This window comes from Podarcis gaigeae (genome assembly GCF_964106915.1).
Source record: "Podarcis gaigeae genome assembly, chromosome: 15".
Taxonomy (NCBI): Eukaryota; Metazoa; Chordata; class Lepidosauria; order Squamata; family Lacertidae; genus Podarcis; species Podarcis gaigeae.
Window position 1 is genome coordinate 31,082,145 of NC_139692.1, and position 26,828 is coordinate 31,108,972.

A 26,828-nucleotide genomic window follows, 5' to 3' on the forward strand; every position below is an offset into this window, starting at 1 on the left:
CAAAACAGATGAGTGGGATATTAATAGATAGTAATAATAGACAGGGTGAGAGGGTACAAACTTTTAAAAAAATAATAGACAACAAAACTACCTTTTAGCTGCATAGGTGCATAGGATGGTGTACAGAACATTTTACAGTATCCCCAATTCTCAGCACTCTTATCTTTCTCTCTGTGTGTGTTTGTAAAAACAGCTCCCAAATATCCCCCCCCCCACAAAAAAACCCCTGACTTTCATTATTAAAAAAAAATTATATCAGGAATGGGGAACTTTTCCCACTCACGCTCTTCCCTCCTTTTTGGGTATGTGTGAGACATGCACCAACATCTGGCTTCGCGACGAGGCAAAAGTGCTCTCGTGCTCGTCATGAATGCACACGTGCACACGCGCATTAAGCCGGGCTATCCACACGGGGACCCGGAAGTGAGCGGCTACTTACATCTCTACAAACTCCCATATCTCTACAGCGTCTATGAAGTTCCGCCCTCGGCCCCGCCCCGCCCCTCTGTCAGTCTCCGTCACGTGCTCAGGGCGATCGGACACCCGGCGCCGCCCTTCGCTTGCCCCGTTGCGGAAGTGACGCAAGGACGCCGAAGGGCGGGGGAAGGAGGAAGAGGAAGAAGGAGAAACAAGCTGGTGAGGAGACGCAGGAGGCGGCGAAGGGCCCCCCAGGTGAGTGTGGCTGGCTGTGGGGCCGAAGAGGGAGGGGAAAAGGGGTTTCAAAACCCCATGGAGTTTGGGGGTGGATGGGAAGGAGAGTGAAAGGACCCCGCACCCTCCCCCCTCCCATCTCTCCTTCCTTACTGAGTAATCTGGGAGCTTTAATTGCTGTAATTATCGTGTTTGTCACTGAATGGCCCTGCTATTGTTAATTTATCTATTGCATTGATGTCCCACCTTCTTCCCCTCCGAGGAGCTCCAGGTGGGGAACGTGGTTCTTCTACCCCCCCCCCCCCTTCTCCGTGTAATCCCCACAACGACCCTGTGAGGTAGGCTAGGCTGAGAGACAGGGACTGGCCCAAGGTCACCCAGGGAGCTGCATGGTTTAATGGGGATTTGAACCCTGGTCTCAGCCCAACACTTTAACCACTACCCCACACTGGCTCAGTTAGGTTCAGTGGTTTCACAGGGTCAGCTTTGGGTAGAGCTTAGTTGGGTGCAACCTATCATATTATGTGGCTAAGATCAAAGTGAAAGATATGTTGTGTAAATCATATTTACGACGGCTTTATTTTGCAAGTTAACTATAACTACTATCAGTTAATGCATTATATTTACCTTATTACATCTTTACTACTTATGGATCAACTGTACATTATATTATCAGTGAATGATGGTATCGTTTGTTAAAAATAATTTTAGCATTATGGATCTTATCAAATGTTAGCTGCTGTTTCCAGCTGCGTGAATGTTTTGAGGTCTCTGCCTTTTTAAACATATATTTGATTTTTAAAACCGTTTTTCAACCTATTGTTTTGATTATATGGCTGTCATTGCCCTTGAGACTTAAGTGAAAAGTGATCTATAAAGGGATAAATTAATCATAGTAATAGTCATACCTGGCAGTAGATCCGTTGAGTTGCTTCCAGTTAAACTGCACTCAAGAGGAGACCCACCAAAATGAAGGGGCCTAAGAACCTAGGACTTGCCGATCAGAAGCTGCTTAGTCAAGCTGGCCACATGACCCAGAAGTTGTACGCCAGCTCCCTCGGCCAATAAAGCGAGATGAGCGCCACAACCCCAGAGTCGTCCGCTACTGGACTTAACAGTCAGGGGTCCCTTTACCTTTACCCCTTGAAGCATCTCCTAAGATACTTCATGCAGTAGATGATGTGTCAGTATGAAGAAAAAGTGCTGTGTTTGGGATTCTTTAGTTTAGAGAAAAGAGTTGGCCACGATTGGACCTAATGGTCAGGGGTCCCTTTACCTTTAAGGAAGTCATGCCCATTCATTTTAGTGAGTCTACTCTGAGTAGGACCAACACTGGTTACAATGAAATCAGTGGGATTGAGTAACAATGACTTCAGTGGTTGACTTTTTGAGTTGGACGTCACCCTAAGTGCTGCGTAGTGGGTCACTTCTCTCCTCCCCTGAGGACAAGGTGGTCCTTTATGACCACAAATGGTAGGTTTATATACTTTATATACAATTATATACTTTATATTGAATATGTAATTACATTTTATATAAAGACTTAACAACAGTAGATAAAACTGGAATTAAATTTAGTATTACTGTTAAAAAAGAAATCATGGTGAAGAAGCAGTTATAGATGGGCTGGTCTTCCCTGGCTTTGGAGGAAGAGTGCAAAGGTCCCTCTTGCATAAACTGGAAACTTAAAACTATAAATACAACTGTTGTGTGATAAAGTATAATTAGTTTTTGACTTACTTTAATAGTGATTTACAGGCTTATGCAGATTTTTTATTTTATTTTTGCTTGGGAAGTTAGCATGTTCTCCAACTGTTGGTATGGAGGTAATCATGTTTTGTTGTCAACTTATTAACTGTGTTTGTGTGGATTGTAGTAATTTGTCTTAACTTTTTTAATGAGTCATGGGAGCTGCCCTCCCAACATAAGCTGGGAGCTTAACATTATTAAGATTAGTAGTGTTATATGAATTTTATTTATTTTAGCATTATGTTGATATCACTGTTAAATGCAATAATAAACTAGTCAGTGTTGCAGGGTGGTTGTCAGGAGACAAATGGGAGTTTGGGGAAATACTGTAATCATATTGAGGATTGGGGACAAAATCGTAGCTCAGGTGGATGCATGTATGCCAAGAATTAAGCAACAGGTATTCTGAGCGTAATGGGACGCAGGTGGCGCTGTGGGTTAAAGCCTCAGCGCCTAGGACTTGCCGATCGAAAGGTCGGCGGTTCGAATCCCTGCGGCGGGGTGCGCTCCCGCTGCTCGGTCCCAGCGCCTGCCAACCTAGCAGTTCGAAAGCACCTCCGGGTGCAAGTAGATAAATAGGGACCGCTTACCAGCGGGAAGGTAAACGGCGTTTCCGTGTGCAGCTCTGGCTCGCCAGATGCAGCTTTGTCACGCTGGCCACGTGACCCAGAAGTGTCTCCGGACAGCGCTGGCTCCTGGCCTCTTGAGTGAGATGGGCGCACAACCCCAGAGTCTGTCAAGACTGGCCCGTACGGGCAGGGGTACCTTTACCTTTACCTTTATTCTGAGCGTGTGATCAGTCGAGGAATTTTTGTAACCAGTACCAGAATTAGGATTCCATGTTCTGACCCACAAAAGATCACTATTTGCTTTTCCCCAAGTGGTGTTTTCTAGCATAGTAATTTCTTCCTGCATTGCAGGGGCTTGGACTATATGACCCTCAGGATCCCTTTCAACTCCAGAATTCTATGATTCCATGAGCTGTGGGTGGGTGTGTTTTTTTAGTTACTGCTTTTGTTAAACAATTGATAGTTAGCACCCTTTGCTGCTATAAATCAGAGATCTACCAGTAGATCCTAATCTACTTTCTGCCCACCCCTGGCCATACACCACCTTGAGTTCCCTGAGCTGGGAGAAACAATATTATTTTTGTAGCATCACAAGGTGTTTAGTAGTACTTATGGCGTACAAGAAGGCAGATTCCTGCTCTTGAGGGCCTTAGCCTATAAAATGCAGCATCATAAGAACTGATGTCTGAGTTTGTTTCTTCCACTAGGCAAATTTAAGCCTAATCTCTAGTGGCAGGGAGTTCCACACCCAAAAACACACCCCAAAAGGAAAAAAAAAAACATCCAAGCAGTTTACAACACATTAAATAAAACAATCCAGCATAAAACAAATTCAAGCTGCAAGGACAATATTTCATATCCTTCTCTAAGTGACATTTTGCGTTCCTCATATCCATCATCTACTTAATTTTTATAGCTGCCCCATAGCAGAAGTACTCTAGGAAGCCAGTATGGTGCAGTGGTTAGTGTCAGACTTAAGACCTGGGAGATCAGGGTTCAAATCCCCTCTTAGTCATGAAGCTCACTGGGTGACCTTGGGCCAGTCACAGCCTCTTAAACTACCTTACAGTGTTATTGTAGGGATTAACGGAGGAGCAGCGTGAACCATGGACTCCTTGGAGAAAAAGGCAGGATATAAATGCAGTAAGGAAGCTCTTCTGCTTATCTGCTGGAGAGCTGGAGGGGCCAGCTAGATGGAGATGTCTGTCGCCAACATGGCATCCAGATATCTCCATGTGGTTGCAATTGGGCCAGTGTCAGTCGCAAAACGTGCTGGACGCTTGGTTAATTTCTAACACTTATCCCAAGGGTGGTAGAGGGGGTGGGGAGGCTTCCTTTGGGGGTAAACAGAGAATTGAATATAAGGAGGTAAAGAGACATTTCTGTCCTGCGAGCAGATTTAAAAATCTACTTGTAGACACACTAAACTGAAGTGTATATGGACATATGAATATGCCTTACTCTTGTTAATAATAATAATAATAATAATAATAATAATAATAATAATAATTATTATTTATTTATTTATTTAATTATTTCCCGCCCATCTGGCTGGGCTCATGTCCCCTAGTGCTGTTAACTCTCACTAGCAGCAGCTGTCCAGCGTCTCTTATAAAGAGTCCTCTCCCATCTGTTCAGCCTGGGTAGTTCGTCTGGTTAGAGCGTGGTGCTGATAACGCCAAAGTTGCCAGTTTGATACCTTATGGGACAACTGCATATTCCTGCATTGCAGGGGGTTGGACTAGATGATCCTAAGGATCCTTTCCACCTCTACAATTCTATGGTTCTCCTAAAGGGCAAATGCTGTAGCTCAGTGGTTGGGTGTCTGCTTTGCACGCAGAAAGGCTCAGCTTCCATCCTTGGCCTCTCTGGGTAGCACTGGCAGAAACCTGAGTCTGAAACCCTAGAGAGCTGCTGCCAGTGTAAACAGTTCTGAGCTAAAGGGGCCAACTGATTCAGCCTAAGGCATCCCATAACTGAAGGGACCTTTTGCATACACAGCACAGTGTGCTGTACCAGGAAGAGACGGTGGCTCTTCGCTGATGGTGACCCATCAGCACGGCAATCTGCCCAGTGTTTTTTCTTCATGTTTCTCTCACGCTTTTGAAGAGCAACAATGCTTGGAGTTCTAAAACTAGCGGAAGATGCCAACTTCCTTTCCTCGGTCCTTGCTGCCGCTTGAATCCCAGTTCTCTTCCTCTGTCCCTGCCTGCTGCCCCTTGCATTTTCCCCTGCCACTGAGCCTGGTGCTGCCTCTAGCGCAGATGTGGCTCCAGCCAGTTTGTTCCGAAGATTAATCATCTGGAGCTGATTAGTTTATTAGATCGGAAAAGGGCAGGGTGCGTTGGGGAAGAAATGTTAGGAGCTAGTGATGGAAGAACGATTTTGATGTTGGTATGTTACTGTGGTTTGGAAAGTGAAACTTTGGAAAGCAAAACTCCCCTTGAGTGGAGGTGTGCACCCCAGATTTTCTGGTACTAGTTGAATTCCCTACCCTGTGCGCAGAAGATCAGCATTTGGACACCACATGGCTAAATCCAGGACCCAGTTGTGTTTGTGCCCTCTCTTTTACCCCCCCCCTTCTGTCACTAGCAAGAGATTGGTAACTGTGTTAAAGAGGACTTTCTGGGAACTGATTTCCCCCCTGGGCTCTTGCTCTCCCCTCCCTTCTCCACCCCATTTTTCAGATGTAGCTGCTGAAATGCTGCACGACTACTGTTTCCGTTTCTCTTTTTGTAGCAGATTGACACTGATGCCCCTATAAAAATGAGCTCCTGACCCCACAGCTTTCTAGCTCTGGCTGCTGTCTTGACTTGCAGGCAGCTCAGCCCCTCCCCATGATTCTCTGGTGACCTCACAACTTGACTGCCTTTTCAAAATGCCTGTCAGGGGTTGCAGAACGCCTCCCTCTCCCTCTCTTTCTCAGCACCTTTCTGGATTAAATGGGTCAAGGGCAACTATCCCACTGTGTGCTGAGTGCGGCTGTGGAGTCAAGTTGCCTGCAGAGGATTCATGGAAAATACTGATGATGAAGTCATCCCGGTCCTTTCCTCCCCAAGGCTTCTTGCATACCGGTGACATTCCTGAGTGCCTCTGCCTGAGTGCCTCTGCGTGTTTGACTCAGCACGAGCAAACATTTGCACACTCTTAGATGTATTCCAGGCCTGCAAAGGCAGCTCTCCTCTTTCCCCATCAGCATTGGGCTGCCAAGTTTGCTTTCAACCTCCTACTTAGAAAAAGGGTGTTTTCATTCACTGGTTGTCAGCTGCTCCTGAGGAACAGCAGAAGGCTTACTTGCATTCTCGTGGCTTAGTTAGGACAGGCTTAATCATTTTCTGTTTGTTCCTTGTTCTGTATGAACCTGTGCAGTTCCCTTATTCTGAGTGAGGTCACTGGGACAGCTAAACCAAGAAGCTTCTCACCGTCTTGGGAAGAAGGGTATTTTCCCTGTCTTGGGTTGGGTAGAATGAGAACCCCTTGCTTCAAGGGTGGCATAGGCTGAGTAATTCTGCATGACGCTTCCCCTGTTCCAACTTGAAGTGTGCAGATTCTGGGGCTCTACAGTCTTGTACAATGGCATTATTTCTTTCTCAATTTTTTTATGTTAAGCAAAAAAAACCAACAACAAAACACCCCTAACCTGAAGAAGAATGCTGAGGAACTCAGTGCTTTCTTGCTTGGTGACTGTTTAGTTCAACAAAGGCGTTACTGCTGCTACTCTTGGATTCTCTCTCCTTTTGGATGAACATTCTACCTCTAGTTTTAATCTATGTATATTTTTCATATTTGCATCTTGTTGTGAAGTGACCACTTCCCTTGCCTACCAGCTCTATGCAGGTTGCTTTTGCACACAGCTCCTGCTCCAACTGGGCCCTCCTTGCTGGCTTGTTTTATTTTGGTCATTTGAGGGAATGACACTGTCCTTGCAGGCCTCCCCCCACTGGGCCGGACACAGTTTGCTTGAGTAGCCCTTGCATAATCTCCTTGCAGACACACTTTGAGTGAGTTGCATAACAGCGCGTACCTTGCATGATAAATCTTGACAGTGTCAGTTTTTCCTTCTAGGTCCTGGTGATAACTTCATAGCTATCAGGGTGGCTGATAATGCATTTTCTCTCTGTGCTGTCTTGATAGTTTTCCGCAGTTGGCCTCTTGTTCCTGCAATTATACTGAATTGCTGTGAACTCATATTCTTATCACATGATGCCATGAGGCTGTTTCTCTCATGTTTGGGGTGTGTGTCGCTGGCTGTCAGGAGCAGGATGGCAACAAATTACATGGCGTTAGTAGAGTTAACTTTTTATTCAAGGAAACAAGGTCAACTCAGGAGGCCAGGCCTAGTGAGCCCAGCATCTTGCTCCTAGAAGGCAGTTGTGCAGACTGAAGGTCCCTGGCCTTTCCACAGTTGCCTAAGTCTCCTCCTCCGCCCCTGATTCCATCCCAAGCAATCTGAAACTTGGTCACCATGCCTGTCTGCTCCACCCTCTTCATCCCTCTTCTGTCTTTGCTCTGCCGTCTTCTGGTTCTGGGAGACCAGGGGGGAGGTGAGCTGGTCACAGCAGGAGGGGGAGAACCCCTGGCTTTTTCTGCAGCCTGACTCATCTCTGTCAGAATGGTGGAAGAACGATAGTCACAGACCTGTTTTACACACAGACTACACATAGCCCTATATATAATTGTGTTGCCCACTCTAGGCATTGCCATGATAAGAGGGATGCATGTGTAAAAATTACAGTCCCTGAATGCAAAGCATGGCATAGCCTCAGTCAAACAGCACTCATATTTTGGGTGGGCAGGTTGGTGAAATAGTTGACAACCTCCCATAGTGATTTTGGTGCCAAGACTCTCTCTTTCCAGTGCAGATAAGCTAGCCACCAGCCAGGCTGCTGTTTAGCTTGGCCTTAAATCTTGTTTTCTGGGACCATTTTATGTTTATAGCTCAAGTTCTGGACTGTCTTGGCCTGTGTGTGTGTGTTTTCTTTTGCTGCTAAATCTTGCAGCGTGTTACCTTCTAAGAACATGAGAGGAGCCTGCTGGATCAGGCCATTGGCCCATCTAGTCCAGCATCCTGTTCTCACAGTGGGCAACCATATACTTGTGGGAAATCTGCATTCTCTCTTTTTTTTTTTTTTTTTTTATAAAGATATTTATTAGGGTTTTTTATAAAAAATACAAAAATAATAAACAACATTCCTTTTGTCTTAACAAATTTTCAAACCTTTTTGGACTTCCTCACGTTTCCCGTTCACACTTACATTGTCAATACATTTTTCCAAGCAAATTATCATATAATTTATAGTCGCTCTTTTAAATAATAAATAACAATTCTTCAGCGATTTTTGTTTTCTAAAATCTCACTTATCTTCCAATTCAAATCCAAATTAGTGATGGTCAATTTTTTGTAATCAAGCACCCTTCTTAACATTCCACCAAATTACAATATTTTTGTAGATAAATCTTAAATTTCCTCCAGTCTTCTTCAATCTTTTCTTCTCCCAAGTCTCGGATTCTGCCGGTCATTTCCGCCAATTGCATATAGTCCATCAGCTGCATCTGCCATTCTTCCAGTGTGGGTAAATCTTGAGTTTTCCAGTTCTTAGCAATAAGTATCCTTGCTGCCGTTGTAGCATACATAAAGAATGTTCGGTCCTTCTTTAACACCTTCTGGCCGACTATACCCAGGAGGAAGGCCTCTGGTTTCTTAGTGAAAGTATACTTAAATACTTTTTTCAGCTCGTTATATATCATTTCCCAGAAGGCCTTCACTTTCGGGCAAGTCCACCAGAGGTGAAAGAATGTTCCTTCATTTTCCTTACATTTCCAACATTTATTTTCGGACAAGTGGTATATTTTAGCAAGTTTAACAGGGGTCATGTACCATCTATATATCATTTTCATTACATTTTCCTTCAGAGCATTACATGCAGTGAAGTTCAGCCCAGTGGTCCGCAACCTTTCCCAATCTTCAAACATAATATTATACCCAATGTCCTGTGCCCATCTTATCATAGCAGATTTAACCATTTCATCTTGTGTGTTCCATTTCAACAGCAAGTTATACATTCTTGATAATATCTTACTCTTTGGTTCTAACAGTTCTGTCTCTAACTTCGATTTTTCCACCTGGAATCCTAACTTTTTGTCATTTTTAAAAACTTCTTTAATCTGAGCATAATGTAACCAGTCTAGCACTTTACCCTTCATTTTCTCCAAACTCTGCAATTTCCAATTGTCACCATCTTTTTCTAATATTTCCCAATACTTTGGCCAATTGGCCTCCATATTGAGTCTTTTCCGGGCCTTAGCCTCCAGAGGTGAAAGCCACCTTGGGGTTTTGTTTTCCAACAAGTCTTTGTATTTTGTCCAGACATTAAATACAGCTTTCCTGACAATATGGTTCTTAAAGGCCTTATTGGTCTTGACTTTATCATACCATAGATATGCATGCCAACCAAATGCATTGTTAAAACCTTCCAGATCCAACACATCCGTGTCTTCAAGAAGTAGCCAGTCCTTGAGCCAGCAGAAAGCTGCTGCTTCATAGTACAGCTTTAAGTCCGGCAGGGCAAAGCCACCTCTTTCTTTCGCATCAGTTAGTATCTTAAACTTAATTCTAGGCTTTTTGCCCTGCCAGACAAATTTAGAAATATCTCTCTGCCACTTCCTGAAGCACTCCGTCTTATCCACAATTTGTAATGTTTGAAACAAAAACAACATCTTTGGCAATACATTCATCTTAATAGCGGCAATTCGGCCTAGCAAAGAAAGTTTCAATTTTGTCCAACAGTCCAAGTCTCTCTTAATTTCAGACCAGCATTTTTCATAATTATCCTTAAATAGACTCAGATTTTTTGCTGTTATATTTACCCCTAGGTACTTAACTTTTTTCACCAATGTTAGTTCTGTTTCTTTCTGAAACCGTTCTGACTCTATGTCTGTCAAGTTTTTCCCTAATACTTTAGTTTTCTGTTTATTTAGTTTAAATCCCGCCACCCGACCAAAGTCTTGAATCAATTCCAAAACTCTTTTTGTACTAGATTCTGGCTCCTGCAGGGTCAAAACTAGGTCATCTGCAAAAGCTTTAAGTTTATATTGTTTCGCTCCGACCTGAATCCCTTGCACCAACCGGTCCCCTCTGATAAGATTCAGGAGCACCTCCAGGACTGTAATAAACAACAGCGGGGAAATTGGGCAGCCTTGTCGTGTTCCTTTTTCAATTTTAAACCCTTCCGTAACCACATTGTTGACTATCAGTTTTGCCTTTTGTTCTGAATATATCGCATCAATCCCGTTTTCAAAACCCCTCCCCACTCCCATTTCTTTTAAATTTCCCTTCATAAACTTCCAAGAGATATTGTCGTAGGCCTTCTCCGCATCTATAAAAACTAACACTGCTTTGGTATTAATTTCTGTTTGCAACAGCTCCAAAATGTCAATTCTCTCTTGCGGTGGCTTCCAGCAGCTGGTATCTGGAAGCATTGCTGCCTCCAACCATGACGGCACAGCTGAGCCATCCCCTCTCGTAGCCATTGATAGCCTTCTCTTCCATGACGAGACTCATGGAACTCATTGCTAATCTATCTAGTTACAACACTTTGACATCTTTCCCCATCCTGGTGCCCTCCAGATGTTTTGAACTACAGCTCCCATTGTCCCCCAGCAACATGCAGCTGTGCTGGCAGGGACTGATGAGGGTTGTAATGCAAAACATCTGGAGGGTTCCACGTTGAGAAAGAAGGATTTCTAGGATTGCATAACAGGAGCTCTGCATCTTGGAAGATGGCTTTGCTCCAGTAGCATTTTATTATTACCTGTCTTGAACTCCTGAGGAATTAGGGAGGGGAGGTGCTGTGTGGCATTTTATTCCTGGCATTGCAAATGCCACTTTCCCCAGCTGGTTTCTTTGATTTGTGTAGGACCTCCCCCACTTTTACTTATTTGGGTGACATTTAAAAACAACCCCCTTTTCCCTCCCACCACAGCAGGAGCAAGATGAGCCTGAAGTCGGAACGCCGAGGCATCCACGTGGACCAGTCGGAACTGCTCTGCAAGAAAGGATGCGGTTACTATGGCAACCCGGCTTGGCAGGGCTTTTGCTCCAAGTGCTGGAGGGAGGAGTACCAAAAGGCCAGGCAGAAGCAAATCCAGGAGGACTGGGAGCTGGCTGAGAGGTAAGGAGGTGTTGGCGTCAGGGAGAAATGCTTAGCTCCAGCTTTTGTAGCATTGCCACAAATTGCATGTTAATCTGTAGCTTGAATTGCTATTTTAAACAGCAAAGATAATGCTTAGTAACATGTCAGTTATTTGGTAGGATATCGGGTGGGGACAGCTGAAGTGTATGTGTGTGTGTGTGACTGAGAGGGGGCGTTTTGGTCATGTCTGTGCTGAAACTGCAATGTGGAGAGTTCCCCAAGCAGTAAGGAACATGGGAAGCCAGCTCATACTGAATCAGGACACTGGTCCCTCTATCTCAGTATTGCCTACACTGACTGGCAGTGGCTCTCCAGGGTTTCAGGCAAGTAGTCTTTTCCAGCCTTTTCTTTTAAAAAGCTTTCCTTGATCAGAGAAAAAAAAACCCACAGTCTTTCATAAGGCCCTAGTTGTTGTTCTTCACACACAAGATAATTAAAACACGAAACAGCATATACATTTACAAGAAGACTAAAACAAGTGGATGCTTGTGGTATCCAACTGCGAAAGCTTATTGGAACCAAAAACATCTCCAGCTGTTTCTGTAGAGGGCAAATAGAGGATGCCTACTTCAACCAAACCGATCAATGGTTTGGAGCACATTGAGGAACAACATTTTTGGCTTTTTGGTTTAGACAGAGGAATGGAGAGGCCGGGAAACCATAGAAATTCACAAAATTATGCACAGTGGAAGAAGTCTCTCTCTCTCTCTCTCTCTCTCTCTCTCTCTTTCTTTCTTTCTTTCTCTTTCTCTTTCTCCTCTCATCTCATAAAACAAAGACCCAAGGAAACTGAACGCTGGATGACAACTGGAAGTGGTTTTTCACACAGCACATGGTTAACCTGTGGAATTTGCTGCTGCAGGATGTAGCAGTACAGCGTTGTCATACGTTTTGGTTCTTGAACGCTTAAAACCCGGAACTAAATGCTTCCAGTTTTGAACTTTTTTCAGAACCTGAATGTGTGACGCAGCTTCTGCTGAGTGCAAGAAACTCTTGCAACCAATGGGAAGCCATGCCTCGGTTTTTGAACATTTCGGAAGCTGAACGGGCTTCTGGAATGGATTTCGTTTGAGAACTGAGGCACCACTGTATATGATCTAGCAGCTGATTGTCTCCATTCTTGGTCTAGCAGCTGATTGTCTCTGTTCTTGCATTTCCGGCCCTCCTGGGACAGCTAAGGGGAAATAAGCAGAGATTTATACCACAGTTGGTTGGGCAATTGTCTGGATAGGGTAGAACAAAGCTTTCAGAATTCTTACGCTTGGGGTGTGTGTACGTGCGTGTGTGCTCCCGCATTGGAATGGACCTCAACATCCCTTCACACAGTATAAAGGGATCACATTCTTGTGCTGTGGATGCAAATGAATAAATGAAATTTCTGCAAGTAGAAAGTTGGCAGACTGAAACGAGCGAGATAAAACCATTATGCATGAGCTGCTAATTCTTCTGCTTGCGGGGGGCACATTCAGAAATGGTATACACCTACTGCAGTCTATAGTATTGCCATTCCCAGCCTGCTGCAAGGTGTAGGCCAGAAGCCTGGCTTAAATGCATAACTGTCAACCTTCCCTTTTTTTGTGGGAAATTCCCTTATCCCAGCGCCGTTTCCCGCTGCTATCCTGGATTGTTAGATATCCCATAGACTGTCCCCGGGACAGGTGAGGCTGCTGATCCCTTTTTTTTGAGGCTGCTGATCCCTTATTTTCAAATCTGAAAGTTGACAGCTATGCTTAAATGTGTGGCTTGATTTTATTGTGGAGCCAGAATCTGACCCTGGAGGAGACAGGAGAGATTCCCAGCTGCTGGTGAAACTCAGCAGCAGTGCTTCTTGCTGGAACTAACTGTGGCTCTGTTTTCTCCACCCGGCTGCAGGCTTCAGCGTGAGGAGGAGGAGGCCTACGCAAGCACTCAGCACCCTCAAGGGGCTCAGTCGCTCACGTTCACCAAGTTTGAGGAGAAGAAAACCAACGAGAAATCACGGAAGGTGACGACGGTGAAGAAATTCTTTGGGGCGTCATCTCGACCAGGAGCTAAGAAGGGTAAGGGGGGAGAGCGGTTAGGGGGGCTTTTAAAAACAGTTGGGTAATGATTTCATGTTTTTCTGTTTCACTAGTCTTTTGGATTAGTAGACAGCAATTATTGTGGCCCTTTCCAGACTTTTAAATCAGCTGGCCTGAGTCATCACCTAACTCGAAAAAATATTATTTTATGATAAACAAGCAGAGCTCTCAAAGTGCACAACCCACAGCATATACAGCTGCATTACCTTTATTGTAAAGGAAACGCTACAGCTAATAACAGCATTGAGAGCCACGTTTGGTCCTTTGTTCTCAGCAGAGATGATTTTTGAGATGGCCTTTCTGCACAGGGTTGGAAGAAGGGGGCTGGGGGGTGGCGGAAGCCAGAGTTTGCAACCCAAGAGTATCAGTCTGCAGTTTCAAAGGACAGGGCAGGAAGAGACAGTGTAGGCACTGGGAGATTCCCCTCTCTGCCTGTTTTAACCCCTTCACACACCCTTCTCAGCAAGTCCTATCCCACACTCCCAACACTATAAAACTACCTGCAGTTCATCAGGGCCTCCCTTCCTGTCTGCGAACGAGAACTGCCAGATCTTTGGTCTCTCCTCTCCTCCCTCTCCCTTAACTGTGTCACCCTTGGGAGTCCTTGCCTTTTTTGCCTTTGTTCCAGCCGCTCAGGAGTCCAGCGTTAAGTCCGGACAGCTTGGGAAGGAGCTCAGTGCTGATAACCTTCTCAGGGACTTGAAGGAGATTTTTACTCCGCCCTGGGAACTCTCTTCTCCTGCTGAAGGTAACGCGGCCCAGCCGCACCAAACCCGCCTCTCTGCTCATTTTAGCAGCTTTGCCGAATCCAAGGCTAGGGTTGTGCCAGGAGTAGCTCCCATAGAGCCTCTCCTCAATTGATCAAACTGCTTCCTTACCACCTTTCCCATGTTGGAATTGGAGACACCGCAGTCCTTCAAATTGAGCTCATTCATCATTTCCCTGCAAGACGACACAAATAGCAGTTCTATTATTTTGGTTGAACTTTCTGCCGGAAGGGCCAAGACCACGACTCAAGTTAAGCAAAGAACTAAAGCAGCAGGTTTTTATTATTTATTGATTTATTGCATTTTTGTCCCACCTTTTCTCCAAGGAGTACAAGGTGGCAAACACGGTTGCCCCCTCTCCTCATTTAATCTCCCGCAACAACCCAGTGAGGGTCGGTTAGGTTGAGAGGCAGTGAGTGGCTTTTGAAGTTGCCCAGTGAGCTTCATGGCTGAGTGAGGATTCGAACCCTAGTCTCCCAGGTCATAGTCCCAACCATAGTCTTAACCATTATGCTACATTGGTATTTCTACCTTTGCCAGCTTGGGCTATGGAGCAGAAAGCTACAGTTCAATACAGTCATACTTCATGTTACGTTCTTTCAGGTTACGTCCCGCGGCGACCCAGAAGTACCGGAAAGGGTTACTTCTGGGTTTCGCTGCTCGCGCATGCGCAGAAGCGCAAAATGATGTCACGCGCATGCACAGAAGTGGTGAATCGCAACCTGAGCGTGTGCAGATGCGCTGCTGCAGGTTGCATTCTTTTCATGTTGCGAATGGGCCTCCGCAACGGATCCCGTTCGCAACCAGAGATATCACTGTAGAAGGGAGCAATTTCACTATGAGGATGCAAGAACATGGAGGCAGCTGCACTGAGCAAACTGTGGAACCTGCTTCCGCAGGAGGCAGTGATGGCCACCAACGTGGATGGGTTTAAAAGAGGATCAGACAAGTTCATGGAGGATGAGAAGGCTATCCTTGTTTGCAAGCCGTGATGGCTTTACTCTGCCTCTGTGGTTGGAAGCAGCAATGCTTTGAATACCAGTTGTTCTGGAAACCGCAGGAGGAGAGAGAGAGAGCTGTGGTGCTTGAGTCCTGCTTGCAGGCTTCCCAGAAGAGGCATCTGGGTGGCCACTGTGAGAGCAGGATGCTGGCCTAGATGGGCCACTGGCCTGATCCAGCAGGCTCCTCTTCTGTTCTTAGGTATTTGAGCATCACAAGGCTATGTACAAAAATACCTGCAGAATAAATAAAATAGCAGCCGGCATTGGGCCAGAGCAGATATATTTCAAGCTGTTGTGATCACCTGGTATCAGGGTCTAGCAAAGGTGGGAGAGAATATGTTTTTAGTGAGATGCTGAAGGGTCTTCTGTGTCTGCACCTGTCTTGATTCGGAAGGGAGGTCGCAGTCAGGCAGGTCTCTGCAGGCTGCAGCACAGCCATGAGGACCTTGTCAGGCGACCTTAGCTGCTGCGGAAGGAGCAGGCAGCTGCCCAGGGGCTGATGGGAATTGTAGTCCAGAACCTCTGGAGAGCACCTGATCAGCAAAGGCTGCTCTACAATTTGCTGGGGCCTGCAGGGGCTTTTTCTTAGAGAGTTTCTTGCCATTAAGCAGTGTGCAAATCTTGTTTAGATAAATAAAATAAGAAGCCAGAAGCTACCAATGTTCCTTTGGGAGGAAGGGAGGGTTAGAAATGTAATTAAAACATTCCAGAAGCTAGTTTAGGAGCCTAAAAACTTGGTTCTTTCCTTCAAGAAAATATGGATAAAAAGACTTGCTGCATTCCACATGGTTTTAACTTACAAAAGTGTTGAATGTGCATAATGGAGTCTCTTGTGTGCATTGATGTTTCTTTTCTTAGGTTTTAAGCAAAACTAAAAATTCTCAGGCCTTGAGACTATTCTGAATTGGAATATTTCCTTCTGGCTCTAAGAAGGGCAGATTTTTAAAAAAGGCTCTGAGAGATAGAAGCTGTTGGATCAAAGCTGCCCCTCCAGGCCATAACAGTGAAAAGGGGAAATTAGGAGTTGTATGTGACAGAAATGAGATTATATTATTTCTATTTTTTTTTAGGTCAACTGTTAGTGTTCTTCTTCCTTTAAAAAAGCAAGTCTTTGAATGTAGAAATAGAACAGGGCTGAAGGTGCCCTTTGTCATAATTATAACCACACACTATGACTCTGCCCCTAGTCTGCAAATTGACTGACCTTACATAATTCTAGTTTTGCTAGTCTTGGGAGGGGCAGGGACTCTGAATTAATTTTATTTTATTTTTCAGTTCAATTCAGTCCAGTTTATATTCTGCTCCTCTTCACTGAGGAGCCATGGGCAGGAAACAGATGTACCATTTGAAACAAAAACAAAGCAAACATTTTAAAACATTCTAAAAGCATAATAAAAAACATCTACAATCAGTTTACCGTTCAAAAAATTACTCTACAGGCCATTAAACACATTTTCCCATCCCGTGTTCTCAGGGTTGCTAGGAACAGTCTTCTTCAGTCACCATATGCACCTAAAAAAGAAAACTGCGCCAAACATTTAAAAATAATCGCACTAAACTAGAGCCCTCTTATCTTGATGAAAAAAGAAAATATCATTACATTCTGGCCGAAAAGAAACAGAAATACGCAACCCAAAAATGGCTACAATTATTTGACTCAATTCAGAGCAAAAACAACAAAGCGTTCTGGAACCTAGTGTATGGAGGATTGAAAGCCGAAAACCAACTAACTCTACCACCAATTGCAGAATCCAAATGGTTCCAATACTTTACATCTGTATTTAACAATCTACACAGTGAACTTAAAGGAAATGAAACCACCAAAAATAAAATTATTAAACTCCAGGAGTGGCCAAGGGTAGAGGAAGAGGAAATTAGAGAGATAGTTAAAAATTTCAAATCGGGGAAATCTCCTGGGCCAGACGGTCTACCAATAGAATTATTTAAGACCTATATCGATTGGTGGGCAGAACCCTTAGCCCAACTGTTTACGCTTATAGATAAATATGGGATCATACCTGAGATATGGCTAAGATCAATAATTATTCCAATCTTTAAAAATGGCGACCCAAAAGAACCAAGGAATTATAGACCGATAAGCCTTCTATCAGTGATAGGGAAAATCTACGCTAAGCACCTCTTATCTAAACTCCTTACCTGGATGAAAAATCTAAATTTACCAGGGAAAGAACAAATAGGTTTCTCCAAAGGTTGCTCCACACTAGACCACTGTCTTATACTTATGCATCTGGTTGAAAAATACAGATCCCAAAGGCAATCTAAGATATACGCTGCTTTTGTAGATTTTCGTGGTGCATTCGACTCAATTGACCGCCCAAAGTTGTGGAGGAAACTCGCAGAATTAAAAATTGATCAGCGCCTATTGATTCTAATGCAAAATCTACACTCTTCCAATACCTGTCAAGTCAAACTTAACATCAAAGGTCACCTTTCATCAGACATCCCAATCTCGAAAGGGGTAAAACAAGGGTGTATTCTTGCCCCCTTTCTATTTAATTTATTTTTATCAGACTTGCCAGATTACCTTCAAAAAATAGAATCACATGCCCCTAAACTTAATCAGAAACCAGTTCCTCTCTTACTATACGCAGACGATGCTGTCCTACTATCCTTAACGAGCTTGGGTCTGAAACGTCTTATATCTTCACTGATCCTCTATTGCGAATGTAACAAACTCTCTATAAACTATGAGAAGACAAAAATTTTGGTCTTCTCGAATGGTTGGAAATTAGAGAAATGGAAAGTAAGAGGGCAAGAAATCCAACAAGTGAAAATCTATAGGTATCTGGGAATCTTATTCCAGAGCAATTTAGGGTGGGCAACCCATCGCACAAATGCCATAAAACAGGCAAAGTGCATCTCATCAGCAGTTGCCCGTTTTCATTATCAGAAAGGTAATCAATTTATTCCTGCGGCAAATCAGATATTTCAAACAAAAGTGCAATCCCAGATATTCTATGGAATCCCGCTATGGGTCCAAGCATATAACAATGATTTTAAAAAGATTCACTCTAGCTTTCTGAGACGTATTCTTGGACTCCCAGCTATGATCAAATATGAAACAATGTGTGCAGAAATAGGCATACACACAATGGAATATTGGGCATGGTCCACCTCAATAAAGTATTGGTTACGCTGCCACTTTCGCTGCCCTCCATCAAGTCTGCTCGCTGATTTGCTCAAAGACTCCTATAAATCAAGATGGTATCAGCACCTCGAAAAAAAGATTGAATCTTTAGGCATCGAGCTGGAGCCCCTGTACAATTCTAGTGAGCAATATATCTCCCATAATATCCTAACTAGACTAAAGGATGTCGAGAGACAAAATATTATGGCAGCTGTAAACAAAATTTGCTCCCCCATATTCTATGAATTAAATATCTTAGATAGCAGAGCCAATTACGTCACTAAACTAATAATCCCAGCCCAACGTAGGGCTTTTATGCTGGCCCGTTTGAATGTTTTTCCCTCAGCATTTGTCAGGGGAAGATATCAAAACATTCCTAGAAACAAGAGACTCTGCAGATGCTCTATGAATGTCCCGGACACTGTAGAGCATATTCTCCTTCATTGCCCATTGTACAGTACGCTCCGTCAACGCGTGCTGTCCCCTCTTTTGGGTGGTCTGGAACCGCAGCAAGGTGAATGTGTGGGTTTCTACCTATCCGACGTTGACCAAAGGGTAACGGCGGGGGTAGCCGAGTTTTTGGTAGCAGTCCTCCAAGGAACAGGATAACAAGGAAAACCACTGACTCTATATGTATATATATATATGCATTTAGCAAACTGCTGCCTTTTTATATATATTTCAAGGCTTTTATATGTTATTTTCTCTTTTAAGGTTTTATTTCTATAATGCCTAATAAAGGTTTGATAAAGTAAAGTAAGTATATGCACCTGGGTCAATAGGAACATTTCTCCTGAATAAGGACGAAGACAATCACACTTCACTAGGGAAGGTATTCCACAACCAGGGAATCTCCACTGAAAAGGCTCTGTTGTGGGTCAGCACCAGGTGGGTAGCCCTGGTGGCAGCCCCACCAAGAAGGCCTCACTTGTTGGTCATAGGGTCTGAGGTGGTTAGTATTGGGGAAGATGCTCCCCCTCCAGTTGCTTGACCAGTTTTCTTGCTTCTGAGAATTAAGCAGTCTTAACCCACACACTTCCAACCCTAACTTTGTCCCAATAAGGACTAGAAACATGTTTTTAAGAAATAAAAAGAGAGCTGTGTGTATCCACAGCCATATCCTGCACCTTTTTTGGCTTTCCGAATCCAAGCTTTTCTATCTGCAGCGGTTTTTGTTTCTGTTTCTTTGCCTTTCCCTAACCTGTTTTTTCAAGGGTTCTGTGGGGTCCAATTTTAATAGAAACAGCTTCCTACATGGTTTCTGTTGTGCTTGCAGAACACATTTCCCATTCACTATATCTGTCTGGAAGGCTGATGGGAACCCAGGAAACTGCCTTATATTATGCTAAGGCAGATGTTGGTCCATTGAACATGTTGCTTCCTACACTGACTGGCAGCAACTCTCCAGTTAGAGTATTCCCAGAGCTACCTGGAGATGCTGGGGATTGTACCTTGGATGTTTTTGCATGCAAAGCTGATGCTCTCCACCACTGAGCTGTGGCTCTTTCCTGCTGCCACAGAGCTAGATCTGATGTGCTTGAACTATAGGACGGTACAACTCTGTTTCACAGAAAGCTGCCTTATACAGAGTCTGGCCATTGGACCATTTGGCTCAGTATTGTCTACACTGGCAGGCAGCCTCTCTCCAGAGGTTTCAGACAGGGCAACCAGCTCAACTGGAGATACTGGGGATTGAACCTGGGACCTTCTGCATGCAAAGCAGACGCTCTGCCACTGAGCTGCAGCCCTCCTTTAGGTCCCCCAGCTTTTCCTGAGCACTAGCTCTTTGTGTTCTTCTGAACACAGTAGGGCTCTCCTCTTCCTTGCTGCTTTTTGCCAAAATTCTTTTGAGCTGCACTGATTGGCTGTTTCAAAAAATTGTAGTCCCTCCCTCCCCACTCAAAAGTTGGATATCGTATTTTTGAAGTAAAAGGCTGGATCAAATTTATTTTATGTTATTTAGCACATTTATATCCCACCTTTTTCTGCAGGGAGCCCGAGGTGGCATACATGATTCCTCATTTAATCCCCACAATAAACCTGTGAGCTTCAGAGCTGACTGGGGATTCGAACCTTGGTCTCTCCCAGGTCCAACACTAACCACTACACCACATTGGATTAAGCTAGGGGTTTCTGGCAGAAGCCAGCTAGGTGATGCTGGAGTGTCTCCCGGCATGGCATGGTAGCAATGGTGTCCCATATCCTGGACCCCAGCATCCAGCATGAAACGATCCATCACGTCTGATAGTTCTAAGATTCCCTGCTTAGTCTCTTGTCTCTGGAATTTGCCCTCTGAGATAACCTACCTTCCCGATTTCTGCTCCAAATGTAATTGCCGAGGAAGAACATGTGGTTCAAAACCTGGCCTAAATGGCCTTAAATGTCTAGTGAGTTAAATCCTTGCTCTCCATAAAACTGTTAAGATTCCAGAAGTGCATCTGTTCTGAACAGTTACCAGGTTTCGGACAATTTGGGCATCATATCGCCCATGATATTTAGACTCCTGACCGTCTTCTCCCTGCCCTCCCCTCAACGCTACAACCAGAGCGAGGAACCTGTGGCACCCCACGTACAAAGGGACTCCAACTCCCTTCAGCCCTGCTCAGCGTGGTCAGTGGTCGGGGGCAATGGGAGAGTTGTTGGAGGGCTATAGGGCCCCACTCCTACTGGGGTGTTTGGGGACAATCAGGTCTCTTAACCACAATCATGGCTATGCTCTCTCTCAACAGTTACAGTGATGCTTCTGAATAGTGGTTGCTGGAAACCACAGGAGAGGAGAAGGATCTTGTGCTCTGGTACCGCATGCGAGTTCTCACAGGCATCTGGTTGGCCACTGTGAGAAGAAGATGCTAGACATAAGTGGGTCTGATTCAGCTGGGCTCTTCTTCGTATCTTAACCACAACTCTCATCATCTCTTGACCAAGGGTTGGGGCTGATGGGAGTTGGAGCCTGGCAGTGGCTGGAGGGCTATAACCCTACACCCTGCCCCTCAAGCGGGGGGAGGGAGGGGGCTCTGAAGAAGGAACACATTGCTTCCTGTAGTCCTGGAGAAATTATGATCCTCTGGCACTTGCTTAGCCAGGAAAGTGGCACAACCGTAGTGCGAGGCTTTAGGCTGATGTGGATGTTCCTCTAGATGACAGTTTTCACTGATGCTTCTTTGCCTGCCTTTGAGCTTCCTGTGTGTTTCTGTGTCTTGCGGTGAGTCTCCACCTTCCTATCTCCCGCCCCACTTGTTCAAGTAGAGGGTTTGGGGGTTTGGTGTTTGTGCAAAAGGGGCTCTAAAGGAGCAAGCATGCTTTTAAGCCTCCGCCGTGTACAGTGGGCTGCAGCAAAGTCAACAATGAAGACGCTTCGTGAGACCAGTTGCACATCTTCAAGACCCCCATGTAGAAGTCCCTTAAAAGATAATGCCAGGCTGTGTGTCCTCTTTGGGTAGAACACTGTTTCCTGGACACTTTCTGTCTTCGGTGTGTGTTTCTGTGTGTGTGTCTTGTGGTGCTCAGTTCCACTAGTTTCCTAATCCATACATTTTTCCTCTCTTGTGCCCCTGAGCTAGATACACAAACCCAAAAAGGGTGTATGTGCTTTTTGTTTGTGTTTAAAAAACTCAGATAAACTCATTTGTATTGCCATGTGGTTCAGACATCTTAGTGGTGCCTAAAATACAAAAAAGCTGATATTCAATTTTGTTAGGTTTATATGTGCTTAATTTCCTTACCCCATCCGTTAGAAATGAGGTTAGTATAAGCAAATATGAAAGGGACACACTCTTTCTCTCTCCCCCCCTGCCCCCCGGAAATCCGTAGAGAGAGGTGCATTGAAATAAAATTGATAGTGATAATAATAATTGAGACAGGATATGTAAGAGAGAAGATACCATAGCAGGAAAAAAGGAAAAAAGAAAGGGGAAAGAGAGAGATGAAGGAAGAAGAGAAGGAAAGAAGGGGGGGAGGGGGTGAAAGAAGGGGGGAAAGGGAAGAACATTTAAGAGGGGAGTTTTTGTGCAGGTTTAAAAGAAGTTGCTCGGGTGGGAATGTCAGCTCACCTGGACCAGCCCTGCCACAGAGCAGTGATAAGCAATTCATTGCCATCTTCCATCACTGCATACTAAGGAGCTCCTGGTGGCTGGATGCAATGGTTGCTGAGCAGCCATTATTTAACATTTGTATCCCACCTTTTCTTTTCTCCAAGGAGCTCAAGGTGGCATACACGGTTCTGCCTTTCCTTATTTAGCCCCCACAGCAACCCTGTGAAGGGTTATTATTTAATCTATTTATATCCCACACTTTCTCCCAAGCTGAGATTTGAGGCAGCTTCCACCACTTAAAAACATCGTTACAAAACACAAATTAATCATAAAAAACCTAGGTAGTAGTTAAAATATATTAGGTGCATTGCCTGCACCTTGGTTTCCAAAGGCCTCTCTGAACATCAAGATCTTAGCATGCCGGCAGAAGGCAGCCAGCCTGACGTCTCGGAAGGGGATCCTACAATGTGGAATGTGGGAGCAGCCACAGAAAAGGCTCTCTTTCAGGTTGCCAGGGACGCAGGGAAGGTGCTCCCCGAGGACATTAGCACCTGGGCAGATTTGTACAGGGAGATGCGATCTTCCAGGTAGCCTGGGCCCCAGCCCGAAATGGTGAAACGCCTCCTGGTGTCTTCCCCTCCCTCTTGCAAACCGACATCTGTCATCGTGTGCCCTGCCTCTGACACATTTGTGCTTTGCTCGCTGTTGTATTTGTGAAACGCAAACTGAGACTGTCCTGTGTTTTGTTCTCTCTCTCTCTCCTTCTCCCTCTCTCTTTTCGTTCCATCGCTTTTTGCTCGTCTGCCCTGCTCCATTTGCGTCGCCTTCTCACGCTCCAACCCTCCATTCCGAACAGTCCTGGTTGGCAAACGGAGAGGTGGGTGACTTTCTGCTGCATTTTGGAGCGTACCGTGACAATGTTTGGCTTTGCTTGCGCCTTTTTGTGTGTTTGCGGCCTGCGGAACGCTGTCTCGTCTCCTTTTTGATCAGGGCTGGTGGCTGTTTTAAAATACTGTTTTGCTTAATTTATCTTTTGGCAGCCTTTGGAGCCCGCTCTTTGGCTGAAAGGGCTCCCGTAGTGGCTGGCATGCAGTCGAATTGCATCAAGACAGTCCCTGCCTACACAGGCTGCCAAACCATAAACAGAAAGTGCAACATACGAGGGTAAAGGAATGGGCAGGGAAGAGGAAAAAAACAAACTCGGGCACCATGGAATCATAGAATGGTAGAGTTGGAAGGTACCGCTGAGGGTCATTTAGTCCAACCCCCTGCAGCACAGTTCTCAGAACGACCAGCTGTCGCAGTTCAGAAGTAGGAGGTGCCTAAAGCAGCTGGACGTTTGGCAAAGCTGATGGAGTGAGCTGCCTGCTTCCCATCTCTCCCACTGAGGCAGTCTGGTGGTAAGGCTGCCCCCAGGCAACATTTGAGGGAGAGGAAACCTTGTCAGTCTGGAAGTGCCTGGATGGAGCTTTGTGCTTTCTACTCAGGAACAGTTCTCCCACCCCATTATTCTATGGCAGGGGGGGCCATGAGGGTGCCAGTACCTCCTCTGGCGCCAGCGAAATATCACCTCAAAAATCCACAGTGCAGGGGAGACCCTTTTGCTCCTCCAGCTCAGTTTCTGTTTGCACTGGCTTGGCTTTCCAGTGCAAAATTGGATACCCACTTCTTCCCTTCCCTTCCTTTCCGAACAGAGGATAGATGCAATGTTGCCCCCCCCCCCAGTACCTACAGCATTTTTTTGGCTGCTATTTCTGCTCTTTTAGAGGTGGCAACCATTTTGTGTTCTCCCCCTCCCTTGGCAGCCATTTTATGACAGGTGCACCACGGACTTTCTCAACATTCCAAATGGAATGGTTAGTGAAGCTTTTGCAGTTCATAATATAAACCTGGCAGAAGTCAAATAATGGGGTGCCCTAAGGGTTGTGCTCTTCTCTCCTGTAGATGTCCCAGACACTAAGGCTCCCAGCCCTTCGATCAGCCGGCAAGTCAGCATTGAAACAGACCGGGTGTCCAAAGAGTTCATTGAGTTTCTCAAGACATACCATAAATCCGGCCAGGAGATCTACAAGCAGTGCAAACACTTTTTGGAAAACATGCATCACAAGCGGGTAGGTCCCTCTTGCAAGAGCGGAGAGGCCTCACTTTCCGTCGGAGGCTCTGGGAGTGAGGGTGGGTGGAATTAAAACCAGGGACTTGCTTTTGAGGGAGTGAAATTAATGTATATTAGGTGTTGAGCTGACTTGTGAAAATAGAAAAGAACCATGCCCCTTCAAAGAATGTGAATGTCCTGATTATCTGCTCAAGTAGTATGCTTTTGTTATATTTATGGGGAAAATATGCATACGTACTTCAGTCTTTACTGCAGGAATATTTGAGATTTGGCCCAGATGGAGCTGCCACATCTTAAGATAACCTACTCAGATTTTATGTTGGGTTTTTCTTGGGGATAGTTGGTAAACAAGGGGGGAAAGCTTTGGAAATAGATATTGGGGGAAACCAATGCAGGAGTCACAGCTAAAGACCCTCTGGCAGGACGCCATCCAGCCTCTGTTTTCATTGGAAGGTGGCCCACCTTCTGAAGTAGTCTGTTCTACAGCTGAGCAGCTATTGCCGTCAGAAAGTTCTTCCTGATGTTTCGTCGGAATCTTCTTTCTCGTAACTTTGCACTGCCTAATCTCACCTGCATGACTGGTGCTCTTTTCCAGGACCTGAGTATTGAGGAACAGTCCGAATATGCCCAGGACTTCTACCAGAACTTGGCAGATAAGTTGCAGAGCCGCTGGAAAGGTATTTCTCATTTCTGCTCTTAGCTGCCGATAGGTAGTGGGGCTTGGGAGGGGAGGCATGCACACACATTATGGCTTCGGTTGCAAGACAGCTATGGCCGTTCCGGGATTGGGAAAGCTTGAACACAGTTGTCCATTCATTGGTAACTTCACAGCTACCCCATCTTGCTCACAGCGGCCAACCAGATGTCTGGGGGAAACCCTCAAGCAGCACTCTCCCCTCCTGTGGTTTCTAGCAACTGGTGTTTGGAAGTATTTCCGCCTCTGACTGTGGAGGCAGAGCAGAGCCATCATGGCTAGGAGCCCTCCATAGCCTTTTTCGTGATTGCATGGGCCTCTTTTCTGTGGGAGCATGCAAGAGGGAACTTCAAAACACAGCATGAGCACCCGACACTGAGGAGAGCCAATCTCCCCCCCTAACCCTAACCCCCCCACAACAAGAAGGGATTTAGGGCACAAGGGCTTGGTCCTGTGATGCTGTAGAGTTCAGTAAATGGGCCCTCTGACCCTTGGCTCTTGAGCCGGTCTCAAGCTTCTAGTTCAGAAACCACAACAACAGGAATTTATTATCTATACCCTGCCTGGCCACTCCGACTACTTCCAACAAATTATAAAACCACAGTAAAACATCAAACATTAAGAACTTCCATATTCAGATGTTTTCTAAATGTCAGTTGTTTATTTCCTTGACAACTGATGGAAAAGCATTCCACAGGGTGATCAAAACTACTGAGAAGGCCCTCTGCCTGATTCCCTATAACCTCGTTTCTTGCAATGAGGGAACCACCAGAAGGCCCTCGGAGCTGGATCTCAGTTTCTGGGCTGAACGAGTTTCCTTTCCTTTTCTTTTTTGTATATAATTTTTATTAAATTTTCTGTTTCATTTTACATATCATTAATCCCTGCATATTTTACAAAAACTATACCATTCAGCATTCCATTAGTGCATCCATCAAAGCTTACTTACACCGTTGAATTTATCTTAATGCTGCCAGCGTTTTCAGCTGCACACAATTATTTCGCATATATTCAATAAACATTTGCCAATCTTCTCTAAACATATGTTCTTCTTGTTCTCTTTTTCTGTATGTTAAGTCTGCAAGCTGCACATATTATGTCAACTTAAGTTGCAATTCTTCTTTGGTTGGGACCTCGCTCGTTTTCCAGTAGTAGCATACATAAGGGGCTGAACGAGTTCCTGGTTCAAGGGAGCCCACTCCTGGTCTGATCTAGCAGGGCAGCTCTTAAAGGAGAGCTCTTGACTAGAAGATGCTCAGGTGTTTTCTCAGGCAGCATTTGGCTAAAAACAGGTGGTACCGGAAGTTTTGTGCAGACTCTGCCTCCGCTTCTTCGAACTGTGTGGGGAAGCCAGGTACAGTGGTACCTTAGGTTACATATGCTTCAGGTTACGTACACTTCAGGTTACATATGCTTCAGTTTACATACGCTTCAGGTTACAGAGTCCGCTAACCCAGAAATAGTGCTTCAGTTTAAGAACTTTGCTTCAGGATGAGAACAGAAATTGTACTCCGGCGGCCCGGCGGCAGCAGCGGGAGGCCCCATTAGCTAAAGTGGTGCTTCAGGTTAAGAACAGTTTCAGGTTAAGTACGGACCTCTGGAACGAATTAAATACTTAACTCGAGGTACCACTGTATTCTTTGATCTCGGGATGTCGTTTTTTCAGTGTCCCCGGACAAAGCGGAGAAGGCGATGGACCAGATTGAGAAGTACGTCATGACTCGGCTTTACAAATACGTTTTTTGCCCGGAAACCACGGAGGATGAGAAGAAGGACCTTGCTGTCCAAAGGAGGATCAGGTGCGGCTCTGGAAAGGCCCCCTTGGGGGAAGTTGCTCTGCCTTCAGTCAGCTT

General features: G+C 45.1%; 1 protein-coding gene and 1 long non-coding RNA gene across 10 annotated transcripts in view; one reads left to right on the top strand and one right to left on the bottom strand.

The window, feature by feature from the left end:
• The window catches only part of LOC310832741, a 211,576-nt gene that overhangs the window by 93,856 nt on the left and 90,892 nt on the right, over positions 1-26,828 (bottom strand). The gene's annotated exons all lie outside the window — the stretch shown is intronic.
• Positions 514-26,828, top strand: part of RABGEF1 (RAB guanine nucleotide exchange factor 1) — a 35,458-nt gene continuing 9,143 nt past the window's right edge. The window contains exons 1-7 of one of the 9 annotated variants that reach the window (XM_083714601.1): positions 514-672; positions 10,952-11,140; positions 13,034-13,200; positions 23,025-23,045; positions 24,113-24,279; positions 24,877-24,958; positions 26,642-26,774. In XM_083714601.1, the coding sequence (XP_083570727.1) occupies positions 10,962-11,140; positions 13,034-13,200; positions 23,025-23,045; positions 24,113-24,279; positions 24,877-24,958; positions 26,642-26,774 (749 nt within the window). In that variant the 5' untranslated portion in view covers positions 514-672; positions 10,952-10,961. Of the gene's footprint in view, positions 677-10,951; positions 11,141-13,033; positions 13,201-13,849; positions 13,970-23,024; positions 23,046-24,112; positions 24,280-24,876; positions 24,959-26,641; positions 26,775-26,828 lie in introns of all 9 variants that reach the window. The other 8 variants (XM_083714597.1, XM_083714598.1, XM_083714599.1 and 5 more) reach the window with 8 other exon arrangements.